We start from the raw sequence: 17897 nt of genomic DNA on the forward strand, positions 1-17897 counted from the left end.
AGAAAGGGAAATTTACCTTTGCGCACTACAAAGTTAAATGATGAGGTCAAATGCATTGGTCATGAGATCATGGGTGTGCGCGAGAAAATGGAAAAAACATGGATGCACAATTGTATGTGATGGATGGTCTGACACTAGACGCAGGTCTATCATTAACTTTCTTGCATGCTCTATACATGGTTTTGTGTTTTTGAAATCTATGGACACATCTGGGGAGACAAAGACATCAGAATTTATTTTCAAGTAGCTTAAGAATGTGATTATTGGGGCAGGACCCTCCAATGTTGTGCAGGTATGCATGGGCAATGCAACTAATTGTGTTGGGGCCGGGCAAATGGTGGAAGAGGAATGGAAACATATTTTTTTCACGAGATGTGCATGCCATTGCTTGGACCTCTTGTTTGAGGATATTGGGAAGCTCCCTTGGATTGCAAAAATTCTTGAAGATGCAACAAAGGTTGTCACATTTGTCACAAGGAAGTCCACTGTCTTGGCATTGTTTCGGATGCTTAGCAAGAAGGAATTGTTGAAGCCATCGGCCACTCGATTTACCTACTACTTCATCATGTTGGCTAGTCTTGTGGATGAGAGATGTATACAAGGTGTGCGTAGGCTTATGATTGATGCAAAATTTGTGAAAATGAAGGCATCCAGGACTACTACAAAGGCCATAGTGGTCTCGGACATTGTGTTTAATGCATCCTTTTGGCAAGAGGCCAAGTTGATTTTGAAGATTTGTGCTCCCATCTTGAAGATACTTCGTTTGGCTGATAGGGAAGGAGCCACCATGGGGCTTGTGTATGATACGGATCGCATGGTTGAGCAAATTCAAAACATGCAAGGTATTGATGTGACAAGGATGCAAGAGATCAAGGACCTATGCGTTGATAGATGGAATATGATGCACACACCATTGCATGCTGTGGGATACTTGTTGCATCCTATATGGCGAGGAAGAGGGCAATTCAATGATAGTGAGGTTCATGACGGGTGGATGACATTTTTGGACAGGTATACCAAGGGTGATCTAACCATGCAGGGTACCTTCATTGATGAGTTGGACACTTTCCTCACTGAAAGAAAGTCATTTGCTCATCCTATTGCAAAGGATCCAAAGAGAACGCAAGATGGTGTAAAATGGTGGGAGACTTTTGGGGCTTGCACGCCCACATTGCAGACTCTTGCACTTAAGGTGCTTTCTCAAGGGACATGTGCCTCTCCATGTGAGATAAATTGGAGCACCTTCTCTCTCATTCACACCAAGAGAAGAAATAGGCTACCCTGCTCATACCAAGAAGCTCGTCTACATACACACCAACTTGAGGCTCTTATGCAAGATCAAAGAGCGCAGCTATGAGAGAATGGAGGTGACATTGGAGATGCTTAACAAAGAGAAGGATGAGGAGCGCTTGCTTGAGTTGCAGGAGATTCAGGAGGCTATTGCACAGAGCACTGATGATGTTATGGAGTGTCTTCCAATTAGCATGCCCAATGATATTGGGACTTCATGCTTCGTTGCTGAGGATGAGGCTTGGGATGAGGATGAGGATGAGGATGATGAGGGTGATGATGAGGAGGTGGCCTTTGATGAGAGTTAGAGCTCATTGCATTTTGCTCTAGCCTCGGTCCTGACTCCTCTTAGCTCTACTTATGTTTTGGATTCACTATTTAGCATCGAGCGGCTGGACTCCACCCTCTAGGCTCTATTTATGTTTTGTCATTTGAATTTTGGAGTACTCAATATACAGTCTTGTTGGTTTTGGAGGCTCCATATTTTGCCATCTAGTATGATCATGATCCATTGACGTATCTATTGATCAAAGATCTTGACCTGTTTCTAGGCTCCCGACTCCTTGATTTAGCTAGATTCTACATTTTCTATGATGTTTTAATGCATTATGTGGCTTTGGGCTGCTCTCTAGAGTCTAGTGTTTTAATTTTAATTGCTATTATATATATATATATACACACACACTAATTTTTTTAGTGCCGTATGGTATTCCACGTATGGAATCTTTGGGGGGTCTGAATCGGGCTTATATCAGGCTTCCATACACACCCGAATGAGACGCATGGTTGCCGCATGAAAAAACTATGGCGTAAACTCTGACGGTCTGTAAAGATAGTAAAATCCGCTTTGAGTAGGTAGTGCCGCCACTGAGTAAGAGCATGGATAACCGCCAAAAGCTCTTTCTCATAAATCTGTGTTGTCAACTCCGGCCTTGAGAACAATCAGCTCTCGTAAGCAATAACATGGCCTTCTTTTATTAAGACCGTACCCAGACTACGACCACAAGCATCACAATATACTTCAAATGACTTCTGCAAGTCCAGCAAAGTCAAAACTGGTCCTGTAGTCAATTTCTCTTTCAAAGTTTGAAAGGCAGTCACCTCTATGCGTCCCCAGGAGAAAGGTACTCCTTTTTGTATCAAACTATGCAAAAGGGAAGCAACCTCTGCAAACTTTCTAATGAACCGCTTGTAGTACGAACACAAGCCCAAGAAGCTTCTAACTTCACGGACATTCTTCAAATCGGGCCAATCACGGATAGTCTATATCTTAGCCGGGTCCATCTGCACTCCTGTCGCCGCCGAGACAATGTGTCCCAAAAAGTGGATCTCTGGTAGGAAAAATTCACTTTTCTTTGCATTAATCACCAACTTGTGATCTCGTAATGCCTAAAAGACTTGAAGCAGATGTTCTCTATGTTCTAACTCACCCTTGGAGAAAACAATGACATCGACAAAGAAAGTGCAAACAAATAGTCTGTACTCTCGAAAAATCCTGTCCATCATCCGGCTAAATATCGCAGGAGCATTGGTTAAGCCAAAAGGCATCACCAAGAACTCGTCCGAAAGGCTGTCTTGTAGATGTCTCCAAACGCGATTCGGATCTGATGATATCCGCTCTTCAAATCGACCCGCTAAAGCACGAGGATCCCTGTAATCTGTCAAGTATATCATCGATCCTAGGAATCGGAAATCTGTTCTTGATGGTGATTTTGTTGAGAGCTCTATAATCGATACACATTCTCCAAGATCCGTCTTTCTTCAAAACCAACAACACTGGAGAGCAATACGGTGAAGTACTAGGCTGGAAAAGACCCTTTTCCAAGAGGTCTTTCACTTGGTTAATAAATTCTTCGTTCTAGGCTCGGTTCACACGATAAGGTAGCCGGTTCGGTAATGGTATGATCCTCAGGATGAGCGGATGGTAACTCGCTTGGCAGGCCCTTTGAGAAGCAATCGGCATGAGTGGAGAAAATCTTGGTGTTTTTTATCAAGTTCATAAATATTTGTCCTATTCTCATCATTCATCTCTCTCAAGAAGATCGAGTAAACAAATAGACTGGATTTCATTAAAGTGTAAAGGGTACGTCCCTGTCGGGTGCGCTATAGAACTGCCTGTAGTGGTCCCATCCGATCGGGTGTGCTCTCGAAGCTCCGCCGCCAATTCAGGTGAAATGAAGTTGGTCTTGGCTCCTCCATCAAAGAAAACCAGGGCTTCTTGGTCTTTCAGTTTGCCCCAAGCTCGGCAAAGTTTTGTACTCTCATCAATCGTGCTTGGGTTAGTACCCATGCAATCTGGAACCAGTCCTACTTTTATCTTGCCTTTTCTTCCACGATCCTCAGCTGCTCTCGAACTCTCTGGCCTGTCTTCATCCTTGTTGTTTTGTTCTTTCGATGCCTTTTTAGGGCACTTTGCAGAGATATGCCCAGTTTCCCCACATCCGAAGCACTTCCCCTCTTTGATGTAAAGAGCTCTCTATGAAAGAGTAAGCTTGGGTCATGCATCCTTTTCTTTCTTTTCTGGGTTACTCTTCTTCTTTCTACTTTCATTGCTCCAAGTCTGTTCATTCCTTTGTGTCATGATTTCATCTGTAGGGTAGGTCAAACTGCCAGAGTGAATGGAAAAACCCCGTTTCACATGACTCATCAATTACTGAATGGAATTTGACTTTTGTTCTAAGAAGTGATCTCGGATCTCTGTAGAAAGACCCAAGGTAAACCGCTCAATCTGCTCTCTGAACGAGATCTTTCTTAAATGAAGAGACTGGTAGAAAAGAGCTCCAGAATCTCTCGCAATATGCGTCCAAAGTATCCTTCTTGGTCATCTGAAGATGGTTCCAAGCAGTTCGTACGTCGCGTTCGTACTTTCTAGTCAACCAAGAAGAAATAAAAAGCCTTTTAAATTTCAACCATTTAACTAGCGCTTTCCTGTTCAATAGAAGCGTGAACCACCAAGTTTGAGCATTCCCTTTGAAATAGGAAGTAGCTGTCTGAATCTTGGAGTGCTTTGAGTTAACGCCCTCCAGAGAAAGCTATGTCAAACTGCTGTATGAAGGCCAAAGCCTTTGAAGCATCTTGAAAACCAAAAAAAGTGTTAAATTTAACTAACTGTCCATCTTCTTTGAACTCTCGGACTTTCTTGCTTTTATCTTCCAGAAAGTCATACTGGTTGGCTTTGTAAAAAAATTTCTTCTTTGGATAGAATCTGCGATCGTCGGAGTCCGAACTATCTGAAGACGAGTCCTCTGTAGAACTGTCTGAAACTGGGCGAGATTTAGATTTCTTTGCCTTTTTCTTGCCCTTTTGCTTTTTACTCTTCTTTGCTCAAATCGGAAGAGCTAGAAGAACTCTCAAAAGAAGAAGAGGAAGAAGAACTAGGCAATCCTTCAAACCGCACATGCTTCTTCTGCTTTTCAGTCGACGCAAAAGCAAACTGATGAACCAAATAACCCGGGAAGTCAGTTCCTTTTTGCTGCTTTTTGTCGTGTGTTTCTGCTTTGTTCTGTGCGTCAAAAAGCTGAGAAATACGTGCATCAACCACCTCTTCTAATTCTTGCTCAGTAAACATCCTTGGGGTAGGGGGTTTCTTGAGTACTAGTTTGGGGGGGGTTTAGTGGTCCGCTGCCACTGTGCATACACTTGGTGGAAGGAGGTCTGAGTCATAAATTTTGCAAATTTCGGGTCCTTCGCAAAATTTATCATCATCTTTCCTGCGTCGATCAGTTGTCGGCGCTCCATCTCTTCAAGCTCCGCCGAAGTAGGCCGAGGCGGGCCGTACTCCTCGCATGAATCTTCTTCGTGCTCTCCTCCCGCATCTCTGGATGCAGAGGGAGTCGACTGATTTCTGTCTAAAGCCATAAGTGCCACATAAAAAGGATCGGATCTCCCAGTAGAAGAGAAATCGGCCGCGCTTTGATATCACTGTAACAGACTTGGACACTTCAAGTCGAGAATCTACCGCGACACCACAAGAATTCACTTCAAACAGTTCAGAGTTCACAATTGATTCGACACTGGCCCGACGGAGTTCTGTGCCTAGAAATATTGGTCCCAAAGACTGGCACCCCTTTCGGTATTTCTTTTTGTATTAATCTGCAACTCAAAGTACAAGCGAATAGCTGGGACTCACTCTTAGACTCTGCATCCAGATGCTCTGAGAAGTGAGAGCCGAAACTACCAATTTAAAGAGTTTACAAAGGATGCTAAAAGCACAGCCCAAAAGCTGAAAATCAAAAGCATATTCTCTCTCTCTCTCTCTCTCTCTCTCTCTCTCTAATTTGCATAGAAAAAGCAAAATCCAAAAGCTGCACCAAGACTGCCGTAGAATCTGCCGCAAAAAGCGCCGCGATTTACGGGATGCCACGTGTCAACCTATCTGCGTTTTTCGGCATGTCCGTACAGTGCCCGCCACGTCAGCATTCAACATCCGCATTTCCGGGAGCAACTGCCAGCGGAGGTCCTTTTCTGAGGCTGCCCATGCCTAGGAATAGCCACATCACCAGTTTGTGACACAAGGACGCGTCCGATGGGGCCCAAATGACCTTAAGGCATCAAAATAATGCAGGACCACACACACACTCTCCCTTACGAAATTGATGATGACGCGACAGTTGTACGGACGCCCACATTTTATGCTGATGACATGGCTGACTGTACAATCTTCCACGAATTGTGCTAGCGAATGCTGATGTGGCAGGTGCATGGATTTTCGTGATTTACGCTCGAAAGCTTTTAATGCCAGTTTTTGACACCAGATGCTTTTGAGTTTGAAGCTTTTCTTGTAACTGCTTTTCATAGGCCAAGGGCCTTTAAATATGTACCGTGGGCTCGTTCTCTAGCATGCTTCCATGTGAAGGTGCAGGGATTGGAGTACCGATGTTGTCATGAATTCAAGCGATATAAAGAAATATCGACAGGGGCGCCAACATTTGGGCCAATGCTCTCTCAGAGTGGAACTCTGCCACTCCCCGTCTTGTGTGTTGCCTATCTCTTTCAATTCAGTTGTTCTTTGGAGTGCTTAAAGTTGTTCAGTCTGTTCTTTTACTGTTTTCACGTGGTATCAACCCCCTTAGAGAGAGAGAGAGAGAGAGAGAGAGAGAGAGAGAGAGATGACGAAATGAAATGTTATAAACGTCTTCGAAAGGCCAAAATGACCTATGAGACCACACTGATACAATCTTGGTGGATCTAATACAATGTCTGGGTACAAAATAAAAAATGAAGTAAAGTGAAAAACTAAAATCATCATCATCATCAATGCTTGAGGATGCCCGACATCAACCGTCACCCGAGAAAGTATTGCATTGGTCGTTGAAGAGCATCGTCAATGTTCACCTCTGAAAATAGCAATACCGGTGGACGTCTGTCATATCATGCTAGAATAGTCACGATCCTCTGATGGAGCCTCCATCGTTGTTGTGGTCGCCCTCGTAGACGTGGGCGTCCCCACTCTCCAGAGCTCGGTGGCTCTGTCAACATCTATACCTTTGGTATAGGTGGGTTTTGAAGTTTTCTATGAAGCTTGCTCATTTGACGATTAAGTCCTTGCTCTAAAGAAGTTGGTGATTTCCCTCTCTGAATGTCTCCCACTACCTGATCTCCTCAAGAGACTCTCCCTATGGCTGCACAACTCTAGCACAAACAACCCGAGGCATCTCTGATCCCGATACCTCATGACTCTGGCCAACGGTCCAAAGCCCTCTCTGAATGGACAACGAAAGCAGCGTCTTATCTCATAGTATACCAGACAATGACAAATGTGATAGACAATGACAAATGTGATGTAACTCTGTCTCTAGCTCTATATGACGCAACTGGTAAATCTTGGCCTCTGATGGTACTCTCCTAAATCTGCCAGTCTCAATCTCTAACTGATGCGATGATGTACGCATCTGACCAATAGCACATCGTATCCCATGGGATCAATGAGTGTTCATATAGGCCGATCTGATCACATATCCATCCTCTGTTAGTTGGAGAAGATGTTCTCTATAGAAAGCCATCTTCGTGTCCAACTCCTGTGTCGGCTCTATCCAAGTGCTCTTGGTATCTAGCTAAATCAGATCCTGACATATGAGTCTAGTGATCTCTGTCCGTGTGAAAGATAGGGAGGATACATCCAAGGAGTACTGGAATGAAGGCAGTCTATCCATGCTGAAACCATGTGACTCAAACCATGATGTCATTTGCCCATACCAGCATGCTGTATCCCCCTGTAACGCTAGCCGTCGGGATGACTCAAGGGCTAGCCAAGCATGTTTGTCTCTGGGAAGGTCCCGTAAACTATGCATAAAGGATATTGATCTAGTAAGTGCCTTGACCATGAGAGAGGGGGCAGCTAGTTCGAATAAGGCCTTATCCCGAATCATCCCAAAGATCATAGAGACTAAAGGCCTCTCCATACATCTCGATCCAATAGTGCTACCACTTCTACCATGGTGGTCCACTAAGGGTCCCCAAATTTGAACTCCGTAAAGCATAGCTGAAGCCACTAGAGTGAAAAAGCAAGAAATTTGTTCGAGGTTCCTGAAACTGAACCTGCGAACACATCCTCTCCAATCCTCCCAAGGCTGCATAAGCTCTCGTCAGTCTAGTCTCTACTACTCTCCTCAATGAAAGCACTGGACCACTGAAGACTACCCCAAGATAGGTGTATGCATCTGTATACTACATCTCCTGGCCTTATGTAAAAGTAGGTGCTGACCTCCTGACCCATTGTATTGTGGTGTTAAAACACCATAACCTTGGTTTTCCCCAGGTTAACAGACAATCCACTATCATGACCAAATGTATACAAAGCATCTAAGTGATACTGCATCCCCTCCGAGGAGTTAGAATCAACACAATATCATCAGCATATAACAATAGTGGGATACATGTCTCTGCCACCTCTCAATGTAGTCAGAAATCTGATCCACATACATGCCAAATAGTGTAAGAGATAGCGGGCAGCGTTGTTTCACGCCGATAGTGGAGTGAACCAAATAAAAAATCCCCTCTGGAGTGCGTACATGCCCCCATTACTGACTTGCATAGAGCCATGATCCCCCAAATCAACTCTGTGGGTACCCCATCTCTTGCACTTTGCGCATCAATCTAGCTCTGGGCACTGTATTGAACGCTTTGCAGAAATCCACAAAGTGACAATAGAGCCATCTCTCATGTGATCTCCCCTCCAAAATATGATCAAGAGTAGAGAAACCTCTCTTGAAACCCGCCTGTCCAGCTGGCCGTACACCCTCTCTCTCTGCCCATCTAAACTGTTGCTCAAGGATGGATATGCTAGTGCGGTAGTTCCGAGGCTTAATAGGGTTCCCCGACTTGAAGATAGGTACAATAGTAGACAAACTCCAAGTATCAAGTAGGCTCTCGCACATGGCGTAGTTGAACATCACTGCTAGAAGCTCTGCAAGCAGATCTTTGGCATGTATAAAATACTCTACTACTAGACCATCATGATCATATGCTCTCGTGGTCCTCCTCTTGTCAATGGCCTTCTTTACCATCTCGGTAGTAAAGAAAGCAAATGTGTGTGGACATGGCTCTTGCAGATCCGAAAGAGGTGGCTGCCCCGAGATTGTGTAGAGAGATGATGCATACTGATCCCATACCTCCGTAGAAGTGATGACTGGTGGGGAGAATGCTCATGGAAGAGTCACCATGCCTCGCCTGAATCCTTGCTCAAAAAACAAGTATAAATTTTGCTCTAATTGAGCTAGAAATGCCCTCTTCTTCTGTCGCACCAAATGCCTAGAAGCAATCCGTGACTGCCTATGAGTGATGACTCCTAGAAGTCCCTCCCTCTGAAGTCGGGCTCTTATCTCTCTTCACTCTTCATCATACCAGCTATTCTCAGTGTGTGGGTATGCCTCTGCTGCTACATCCTCAAGTGTCTCTGTCAATATATAAGTGAGCTCCTCTAGAGGTCTCCTCGGATCCTCTGTGCATAAACGACTATAAACACCATCTATGTACACAGAATCAATCTCCGAAGTGTATCGGGTATACGTAGATGTCTGTGCCAATCGAGCTATGTTGAACTGAAAAGAGATGGTAAATGTGAGGGCATGATCTACTGCTACCCCAATAGGCCTGGGCCCGATTGTAAAGTCCTGAACAGAGGGTTATAATCCACTGTGCTAGCCCCATGTCTATGAGGAAAACAAGTGAACCCACTCGATGCTGGAAATCTCTAGTGCAGTCCCCATATCTGTCAGATATCCCCCATGTCTAGTGTGCTCCTCATCCTGCAAACACCTGGCCAATCCCATATCATTCATTTCCTCTGAGGTATCGTAGAAAGCTGTCTGAGAGCTGCTGGTAGACACTAGAATGTAAGAGAATGTGGTTTATCGAGCTCTTTGACTGTGCAAGCCAAAACTAAAATTTTGAGCTCTTTGGTGAAATGTTGGTAAAAAGAAAATTTTGCACAGTTACAAAACAACAAAGAATGGAGTCCATAAGCACGACATTGAATCACATAGCTACGTTTTCATGTGCTATTTGCCTTGCAAAACCTGCTAAGAAACAGCGGCCCTTTTATGTAAAATCATTATGGTTGATCAGTAGTTAACAGAATACTTACAATCAAACAAAACAATGACTTTATAAGCATCTTCATACATTACAAATACAACCCAATATCTGTTCCGGTGTTTTGCTTCTTCCAACAGTTCTTTTGTGATTACAAAAGAAGTACGGACCCATTTTGATGGTTAGATTCCCGTGCATGTACATACACTGTTAACTTTGTCCTACTTTGTAAAAATGATACAAGGAACAAGCTGAGAAATGGATCCGCTCGATTCTGTACACTCTGCCCAAGAAAACTTGTAAGTATGAAAAGAATCAATGTATGCTGTTCAAAAGAAGGCTTAAAGAATTTGTAGAAGACGCTCGAACAATAGGGCTTGGAGAATTCCCTGCCATGCGAACGAGTGATCCAACAACCTACACCAAACAGAAGTGCTATACCTCAGCTGCTGAAATTTCATGTAAGGCATACATGGACACACACACATGGCAGGAGGACAATTCTGGGGACAGAAAGGGAAAAGCACATGCAAATTAAAGAGTGCAACATGCGCACACAATAAAATCCTTTGGAAGGACCAAATAATCTATAAAACCAAAGTCATAAGGGGTCCAAAACCTTCGCAGAGAAGGGAATGAATCATCTTAGTATAATAGTACATTGACATGTACAGATACAGATTTGCAGAAAAAAGAATGGACAATCCTAGTATCTCATATGACATTGGGCATGTACTTATGTAGTGCTTCTGCATTTTTGAATTCGAGATGACATCACCAGAAAATACCATGTATATAGGATAAGAGATGAAGACATCCATAACAACATGTACCGAATGATTCTCTACAAAGGCTCATTGTTGTCCACCACTAACCAATGACTCCATGTTTTCCAATTGAGTACTTCAAACTATATAACTTGGTTTGACATACGTAAAATCCATTTCAAGGCGTGATTGTTATCAACTCAAAAAACCAATGGATGGTATTTTGGTTGCAATAATATTCTTACCTGAGGTAGATGTACTGCCATAATTTTGTGGTCGACTAGTTGAGACAAAAGGCATGCCGCAAAAAAGGTTGCATTGGCTTGAATTTCCGGCCAAGAACTTTCAAAATTCTGCCCGATGAAGAGAAGAAAGTTCCCATTCATGATTGATGTTAAGAAACTTCTGCCCAATAAATAGTCTACTTTTATATTTGTGGTTACCTGAATGGCGATTATGACGTAGTTATCTGTCCTGTCCATCTGACTGTTTACAAGAACTTTCGCGAAATCCTTGAGAAACTTCTCATAATCGGACCTGCTCAAAAGAGCTAGAGTTCATTGCAAATTATGCTGAGAAAACAAAAGTCTATTTCAGAATTTGAAACCATCACCTGTAAATCGAATTGAATGCTCGTGAATTTGTAAGAGCCAATGCTTCTTCCATTCCCAGGTAAGAGAGCAGAAGTTTTAAGGTAGCCTGCCATTTGGGAGAGCTTAGTTGGAAAATATCCTTTTGAATGCATGTGATCAAACCTCTCATGATAAAGAAAACCCTCTAACAAGCAAACTGTCTTAACCTTTTTTGACCAGGGGAATTACCTTGCAGGTTTGACACACTAACAATGCCTCATCTTGAAGATGAAAAACTACCCTTGGCAATGCTGCATGAACCTGTAAAAAACTTTGTGAGTATTATACATGGCTAAAAACTAAGAAATACGAACTTCTGTCAAAACTTCAGAACCTAAAACTCACCTGCTCAATGAAAGATACATGTTGTATTGCACCAAAACGTGTAAGGACTCCCAATGCCCCAAAGGATGCAGCTCGTATGTTTACATTTGTTTGTAGCTGGAAACACGCACACCAGTTGATGGTGAATTGAAGTTCCCACAACCATACAAAACTAGCAGCAGCAGAAAAATTACTCTTAAAAGTACCCTCTTCCTTTTCCAACTCCTCAGACCATTAATTAACCCATGGGAGTAACCTCATTCTACTAAAGCATCCAAAGGTCTCAGCAATTCCAAGAACAAACATGCTGCCAGAAGCAGGCTTCCACCAAACCACTGTTACAAACCTGAAGCGTTCGCAGACGTCCACACAAACTCAGAAGAATTGGGGCCACTGTATCCTCCGTCGCATACTCAAGGACCTAACGACCATTCAAAATCTCAATTACACCATTGATGCCACCTGTAAATATAAAAAATTCAAAGGAAAGACTTTTTTTTTTGGTTCAGAAGTGCTTTTGTTTTTACCACAATCAACCCTTGAACCACTGTTTCAGCTACTCTCTCTTCAGAATCCTCAATCAAAGCGATGATAACACTAAGAACTTGTGCTGTATAATTTAGTATTTCCTCCTTTGGAATCTGGAAAATAACATTTGACAACCCAATGTGGTTATCACTGCCTTCACAATACAATCAGATCAACCTGCAACAAAAAAACTCTCTTACCTGTATTAGGCCCTTCACACAAAGTTGCCGTACAACTGACGAGTCATCACCAATTTGAGCACTCAAAGCGCCCACAAGTTGGTTAAGAAGATCAGCCTCACTAGAAAAATAAATAACATTTCATTTCATTTCATCTCTCTCTCTCTCCTCTTTCTCTCTCTCCTCTTTCTCTCTCTCCTCTCTCTCTCTCATGAACTATCTCACTGTTTTTAGGGTTTCGTCACCTCTTTTTTGCTGTTTTTAGTACTGCTTTTGGGGGTTTCGCCACTGTTTTTTGCTGTTTTTTAGGGTTTCAAATATGTGTTTTGCTGTTTTTTAAAGTTTCAAAGCTGATTTTCTCTGTTTTTAAGGGTTTCACAAGCGTTTCTTGCTATTTTTTAGAGTTTCTTGCATTTTTTTGGTTATTTTAGTCTCTCTCTCTCTCTCTCTCTCTCCCCGTCCGCAGTATTTATATCTTGTTATCCTAGTTTAATTTATTTTATTTATTTTGTTAATCTGACTTTGTATCAGATACACCGCATTGTAACTTTCTGGTCTCATAGGTCACTTTGGCCTTTTGAAGACGTTAATATAACATTTCATTTCATTTCTCTCTCTCTCTCTCTCTCTCTCTCTCTCTCTCGTGGTCTCCCTCCGTTGGTCTACCCATTGGCCCCCATTCACATGGCCTCTCCAGTGGCTATAGCCCGCCTCGCTCTCAACATGAAGTTCTCGATTACCAACAAGCAGATATCAACACTTGAAGTTGAAGTGTAAGGAGTGGAAAAAAGAGATGGGAGGCAACCTTTCTTCAAAAGATGGAGGAATGGAAAGAGTAAAAGAAAAACCTATGCGAAAGGATTTCTCGTGTCGAAGAGCAAGCGGCTTCACAAGAAGCCACAATCCGAACTTCTTGCATCAAAAAGTGGACGGCTCGAAGAAGGAGAAATTCAGCCATCCATTGTCACAAGACGGGCACCACGTACCAATATAAAAGAACAAATTGAACAGATTTTTAGTACTTAAATAACAACTGAACTGAAATAGAGAGAGAGCACACGTGACACGGAGTGGCGGAATTCCACCCCAGAGAGTATTGGCCCCAAACCTTGGCGCCCCTTTCGGTATTTCTTTATATTGCATCAACACAGTACAAGCCAGTACTCCACTCTCTCCACCTTCTCCAAGAAGCATGCCAGAGAATGAGCCCTAGCCTCCTATTTAAAGGCCCTTGGCCTAAAAAGAAATTACAGTGAAAAGCCTTCAAACTTAAAAGCATCTGGTCCAAAAGCAAAGCCAAAAAGCTGCCAGCCGCGGCATGGTCCATAAGCTCTTGCATGGTAGAGACTTGCTTGGAGAGACAATATTCCTGCAATGGTGATGGTAGTCCAAGGTGTAGCGCTCGCATTGGTCCTCCAAGGGAATGAACTTAAAGAAGGACACCGGAAGGTACACGTCGAGAAACCTTTGGTCATAGTCGTCCATGGTTTCGGTGGAAAGCATTTTCAAGTTGCCCCACTCTGCCAAAATCCGGACTTCAAACATCGAAGTCATGTAACTACGTGCAAAAACTGTCTTGAAAGCTTGCCAGGTCCTTGGAGCATGCGGTTGTGTCGTGATTGAACTCCACCATTGCATAACATTATTTTTAAGAAATCCAGCTGCTCGAGAAATCTTGGATTCTTCTGTATAGTTCCCCAAAGCATAGATATTGTCGAATTGCTGTAGGAACTGTAATGCTTTCTTGCGATCTTTCACCCCAGAAAAAGTGAAAAATTTGACTATCGTGCCACCATCTTTGAAATCTTTGGGTTGGTTAGGCGCATGTCCTGGGTATGGATAATAAGGGTATCCATATGGGCTCCAAACATTGTAGCTGGTGGCGGTGGTGGTGGAGGTGGGAGCAATGGCGGTGGCAAAGGCGGTTGCACTGGATCAGGGTCAGATAGCTGCACCATATTCCTGAAGACTCCCCCAATCGGCTGAGAAGGTTGCCAGTTGGAAGCTCTCGTACTTTCTGGTGCCAGAGGAGAAGGTACCACCTGGGGCATCAGAGGGGGTAACATGTAGTTCAAAAATTGTTGAAAACTTTGCAGCATCTGAAGATTCTGCTGAGGATGCCGCGAAAAATGTCATGAAGCTCGTTCAACAGAAACTGCAAATATTCTACTGAATCCATGAATTCCAAGTATTGGGTTCTTAATTGGCTTATGCCCTGTAAGACACTGCGGTGAAGATGGGAGCGCGCCCGATGCGCGATGAAGTAAGGGTGGGAGTGGCTGATGAGTCCGGGTTGGAGGGCGACGATACCTCAAATAAAATTCCAAAAAGCTCTGTCTGCTCTTTTGTCGGACCGGTATGCTTTCAGAAAAGCATACGCCTGATGCTCTGATACCACTGTCACAAGACGGACACCACGTACCAATATAAAAGAATAGACTTTTAGCACTTAAATAACAACTGAACTGAAATAGAGAGAGAGCACACGCGACACGGAGTAGCGGAATTCCATCCCAGAGAGTATTGGCCCCAAACCTTGGTGCCCCTTTCAGTATTTCTTTATATTGCATCAACACAGTACAAGCCGATACTCCACACTCTGCACCTTCTCCCGGAAGCATGCCAGAGAATGAGCCCTAGCCTCATATTTAAAGGCCCTTGGACTAAAAAGCAATTATAGTGAAAAGCCTTCAAACTTAAAAGCATCTGGTCCAAAAGCAAAGCCAAAAAGCTGCCAACGTAAACACGGAAATCCGTACAGCCTGCCACGTCATCATGTTAGCGCAAATTCGGAAATCTGTCTGTTGCCCTTACGGTTAGGGTTAGGGTTTCTACTCTCGGGCAGCCACGTCATCTGTAAGTTGGCTCCATTCTTTAGGCTTTGACACGTCAGCAGTTTGTTACATCCATGATGGAAGAATTGAATACCATGAGAGAAGAAATACGGGTCATCAAGGAAGATGAGAAGAAGTCATGGCCGCGGTCATCTCCGCAACACAAAAGAAAGTAGAAGAGGCCGAAAAATGGATTGAGGTCACCAAGAAAGGGAAAGGTAAGGAAGCTCCTTGTACACCCACTCTTATAAACATGGCCCTCGAAGAGGAACAATGGAGGAGGATGCGGGCTCTACATGTGAGGGTAACCGGCCTCAAAGACATAAACAATGTGGAAAAAGAGGTCACAATCCTCACATCTATGATGGGGGTGGACAAGCCTTCACACACAAATACATGGAGAGTGGGCAAGAAGAGTGGTGGCTCGGGAGAATCTTCAAAAGAGAGAGCTCTCATACTACGCTTCCCCTCATTGGAAGAGAAGAATAAATTTTTGAAAAAGAGGCCTACTCTCAAGAAGAGAGGTATTTTCCTCGGTGATGATCTCACTTCCTCACAGCTTGCGCATATGAGAGAGGTAATGCCAGAGATTACGGCGGCAAGGGAGAAGGGAAAGACGGCCTTTTACAAAGATGGTCGGGTGGTGATTGTAGAGCGGCACTCTACATGATGGTGTGAGACCTATCAGACCACACTGAAGATGGCTACTTGGAATTGTAATGGATCTATGAGGTTGGATGCTGGTGCCTTTGAGGACAGTTTCAGAGAGAGGGACATTGTTTTCTTCTTAGAGACTCATCAGGCCCTTGGACAGCTTATGCCACATGTGGTGGGATACAGATGGGAGACAACCCACAGGACAGTCACGAGATCAGCATGGGAGTAGAGGTTCAGGAGGAGTAGCAGTGCTATTTAGGGAGGAGTTACAGCCACTACTACATATTGTACGGAGAGATGATCATGCTAGATACATGTGGGTGAGGTTGAGAGCTGACACAGGCCGATTTCTATACATTGCCATATGTTACTTCCCCCCTAGTACGTCAGTATATGCTGCACCCAGCGGACAATCGCCTTTCTCTATACTAGATGATGATATATGGGAGTTTTCTAGGGATGGTGATATCATCCTCCTAGGGGACTTCAATGCCCAAACAGGAAACTCTCAGACAGTCTTCTACGACACTTCAGATGAGATGCTTAGAGAGATGGATGTGGGTGACTTGGGGCTTGACAAATGTTCACATGATAGAGAGCAGACGGAGTATGGGAGATACCTCACGGAGATGACAACTACACATGGGTTAGCCATACTTAATGGCTTACAGCGATTTCCTGGAGCAGTCGGCTTCACATGCTTTCCACACAGACACGAGGCCAGTACAGTGGACTATGTTATGGCACAGCCGAGCTTTATTCCTTGTATTCGGGATTTCATCGTGGGAGCCAGACCAATGGGTGTAGCAGTGGATCATGCTCTTTTGACATTGTCCGTTTCATTTCAGTATAGTACAGCCCAGACATCAGGAGATAGGTCACATACCCGTTATACATTTACACCAGACACTGACTCGGTTTATACAGAGCAGATCTATAGCCATCTATGCACAGCTAGTCCTGGTCTCTCAGTGGAGGAGTGCACCACTTTACTGACTGAGACATTGCATGGTGCAGCATCAGAGGCATACCCACACACTCAGCCGGGTCGGAGGCAACATTCTGGGAGCATGCCCCAGAATAGTTGGTATGATGAGGAGTGCAGAGAGATGAGAGCTCCAGAGAGATCTTCTTTTAGGAGTCATCACTTACAAACAGTCTCGAAATGCTTCCCAGCGCCTTGTGCCACGGAAGAAACAAGCTTATTTGGCCCAGATAGAGCGAGACTTGTATCAGTTGTTCTTGAGTAGAGACTCAGGAGAGACATGGCGATTCTTTCATGAGCACTCCCTCCCCCAGTGATTACTTCTCCTGATGTGTGGGTGTCACAAACGGGAGCGCATAACAATATAAAATACATTCGGATAAATAGGATTTATCACTTATTACTGAAGCCAGAGGATATAGAGAGAAATAGATAGAGAGAGATAGAGAGTGAGAAGATCGGCACAGTACTGGGGACCAAAAGATAGGTTGTTCCCCCCCCCCCCCCCTCGTAATAGTATCTTTATTACTAAGGAGAAGTCTATACAAGCACTTGAACCGAACGTATTACCACGTTCGTTCTAGAATAAGACTTGATGGTTCCCGGAAGCCTCAGCTTCCGATTCCTAGGGCAAAACCCTATTTCAAGGAACTTCCGTTCCTTATTTCAAATCCTTGAGAACCAAGGTTCTCGCCTCTAGATCTCACCTTCCAGACTCAAGGCATGACATCCCTGCAACTCTCTTTTCCAACTCTGTTTCCAGAGTCCTCTTCCCGCAGAACAACTCTGCTTTCCCAGACGCGAAGTCCTTACTTGGGAATCTCAACTTCCGGATCACAACTCGAGAGACTACCTCTCTCCGATCTGTGGATCTACTTCCCAAACTTGGGTACGAAACCCTTGGGCTGATCTGGCTCTAGTTCCTCAGAGCGCTTTTCTCCTGCAGAGGCTCATGCCTTCCTTTGCTCCTACTCCCTCCCGAAGAGGAAGTACACCTGCCATCAAATACTGCCATCAAATACTCACATGAAAATCGTTACCTTCAAAGTCTCGACGCTCGAAACGCAACTTGGTTCTCGAAAAGCAATTCCCCGGAAGAGATCTTTACATAGAAAATCCTCTCTTCCAATCCTACACACAAAAGAGGTGTATTCTCGGGTTCCTTCTCG

General features: G+C 44.0%; 2 protein-coding genes across 4 annotated transcripts in view; one reads left to right on the top strand and one right to left on the bottom strand.

The window, feature by feature from the left end:
• Positions 1 to 298: 298 nt before the first annotated feature.
• On the top strand, positions 299 to 1598 carry LOC147446205 (uncharacterized). Its single transcript, XM_086524677.1, has 2 exons — positions 299 to 1192; positions 1338 to 1598. The coding sequence occupies exons 1-2, from the start codon at positions 299 to 301 to the stop codon at positions 1596 to 1598; spliced, it is 1155 nt and encodes a 384-aa protein (XP_086380803.1).
• Positions 1599 to 9944: 8346 nt separating this feature from the next.
• LOC147446206 (ARM repeat superfamily protein) overlaps positions 9945 to 17897 on the bottom strand; it is a 204488-nt gene continuing 196535 nt past the window's right edge. For all 3 annotated transcript variants that reach the window (XM_086525470.1, XM_086525469.1, XM_086525468.1), the window contains 9 exons: positions 12274 to 12373; positions 12073 to 12186; positions 11892 to 11966; positions 11567 to 11662; positions 11411 to 11482; positions 11203 to 11288; positions 11033 to 11126; positions 10835 to 10942; positions 9945 to 10239 (listed from right to left, as the gene is read on the bottom strand). In XM_086525470.1, coding sequence (XP_086381596.1) covers positions 10138 to 10239; positions 10835 to 10942; positions 11033 to 11126; positions 11203 to 11288; positions 11411 to 11482; positions 11567 to 11662; positions 11892 to 11966; positions 12073 to 12186; positions 12274 to 12373 — 847 coding nt within the window. In that variant the 3' untranslated portion in view covers positions 9945 to 10137. The remainder of the gene's footprint in view (positions 10240 to 10834; positions 10943 to 11032; positions 11127 to 11202; positions 11289 to 11410; positions 11483 to 11566; positions 11663 to 11891; positions 11967 to 12072; positions 12187 to 12273; positions 12374 to 17897) is intronic.

The sequence above is a fragment of the Adiantum capillus-veneris genome, chromosome 12 (genome assembly GCF_014529385.1).
Source record: "Adiantum capillus-veneris isolate H3 chromosome 12, ASM1452938v2, whole genome shotgun sequence".
In the NCBI taxonomy this organism is placed as follows: Eukaryota; Viridiplantae; Streptophyta; class Polypodiopsida; order Polypodiales; family Pteridaceae; genus Adiantum; species Adiantum capillus-veneris.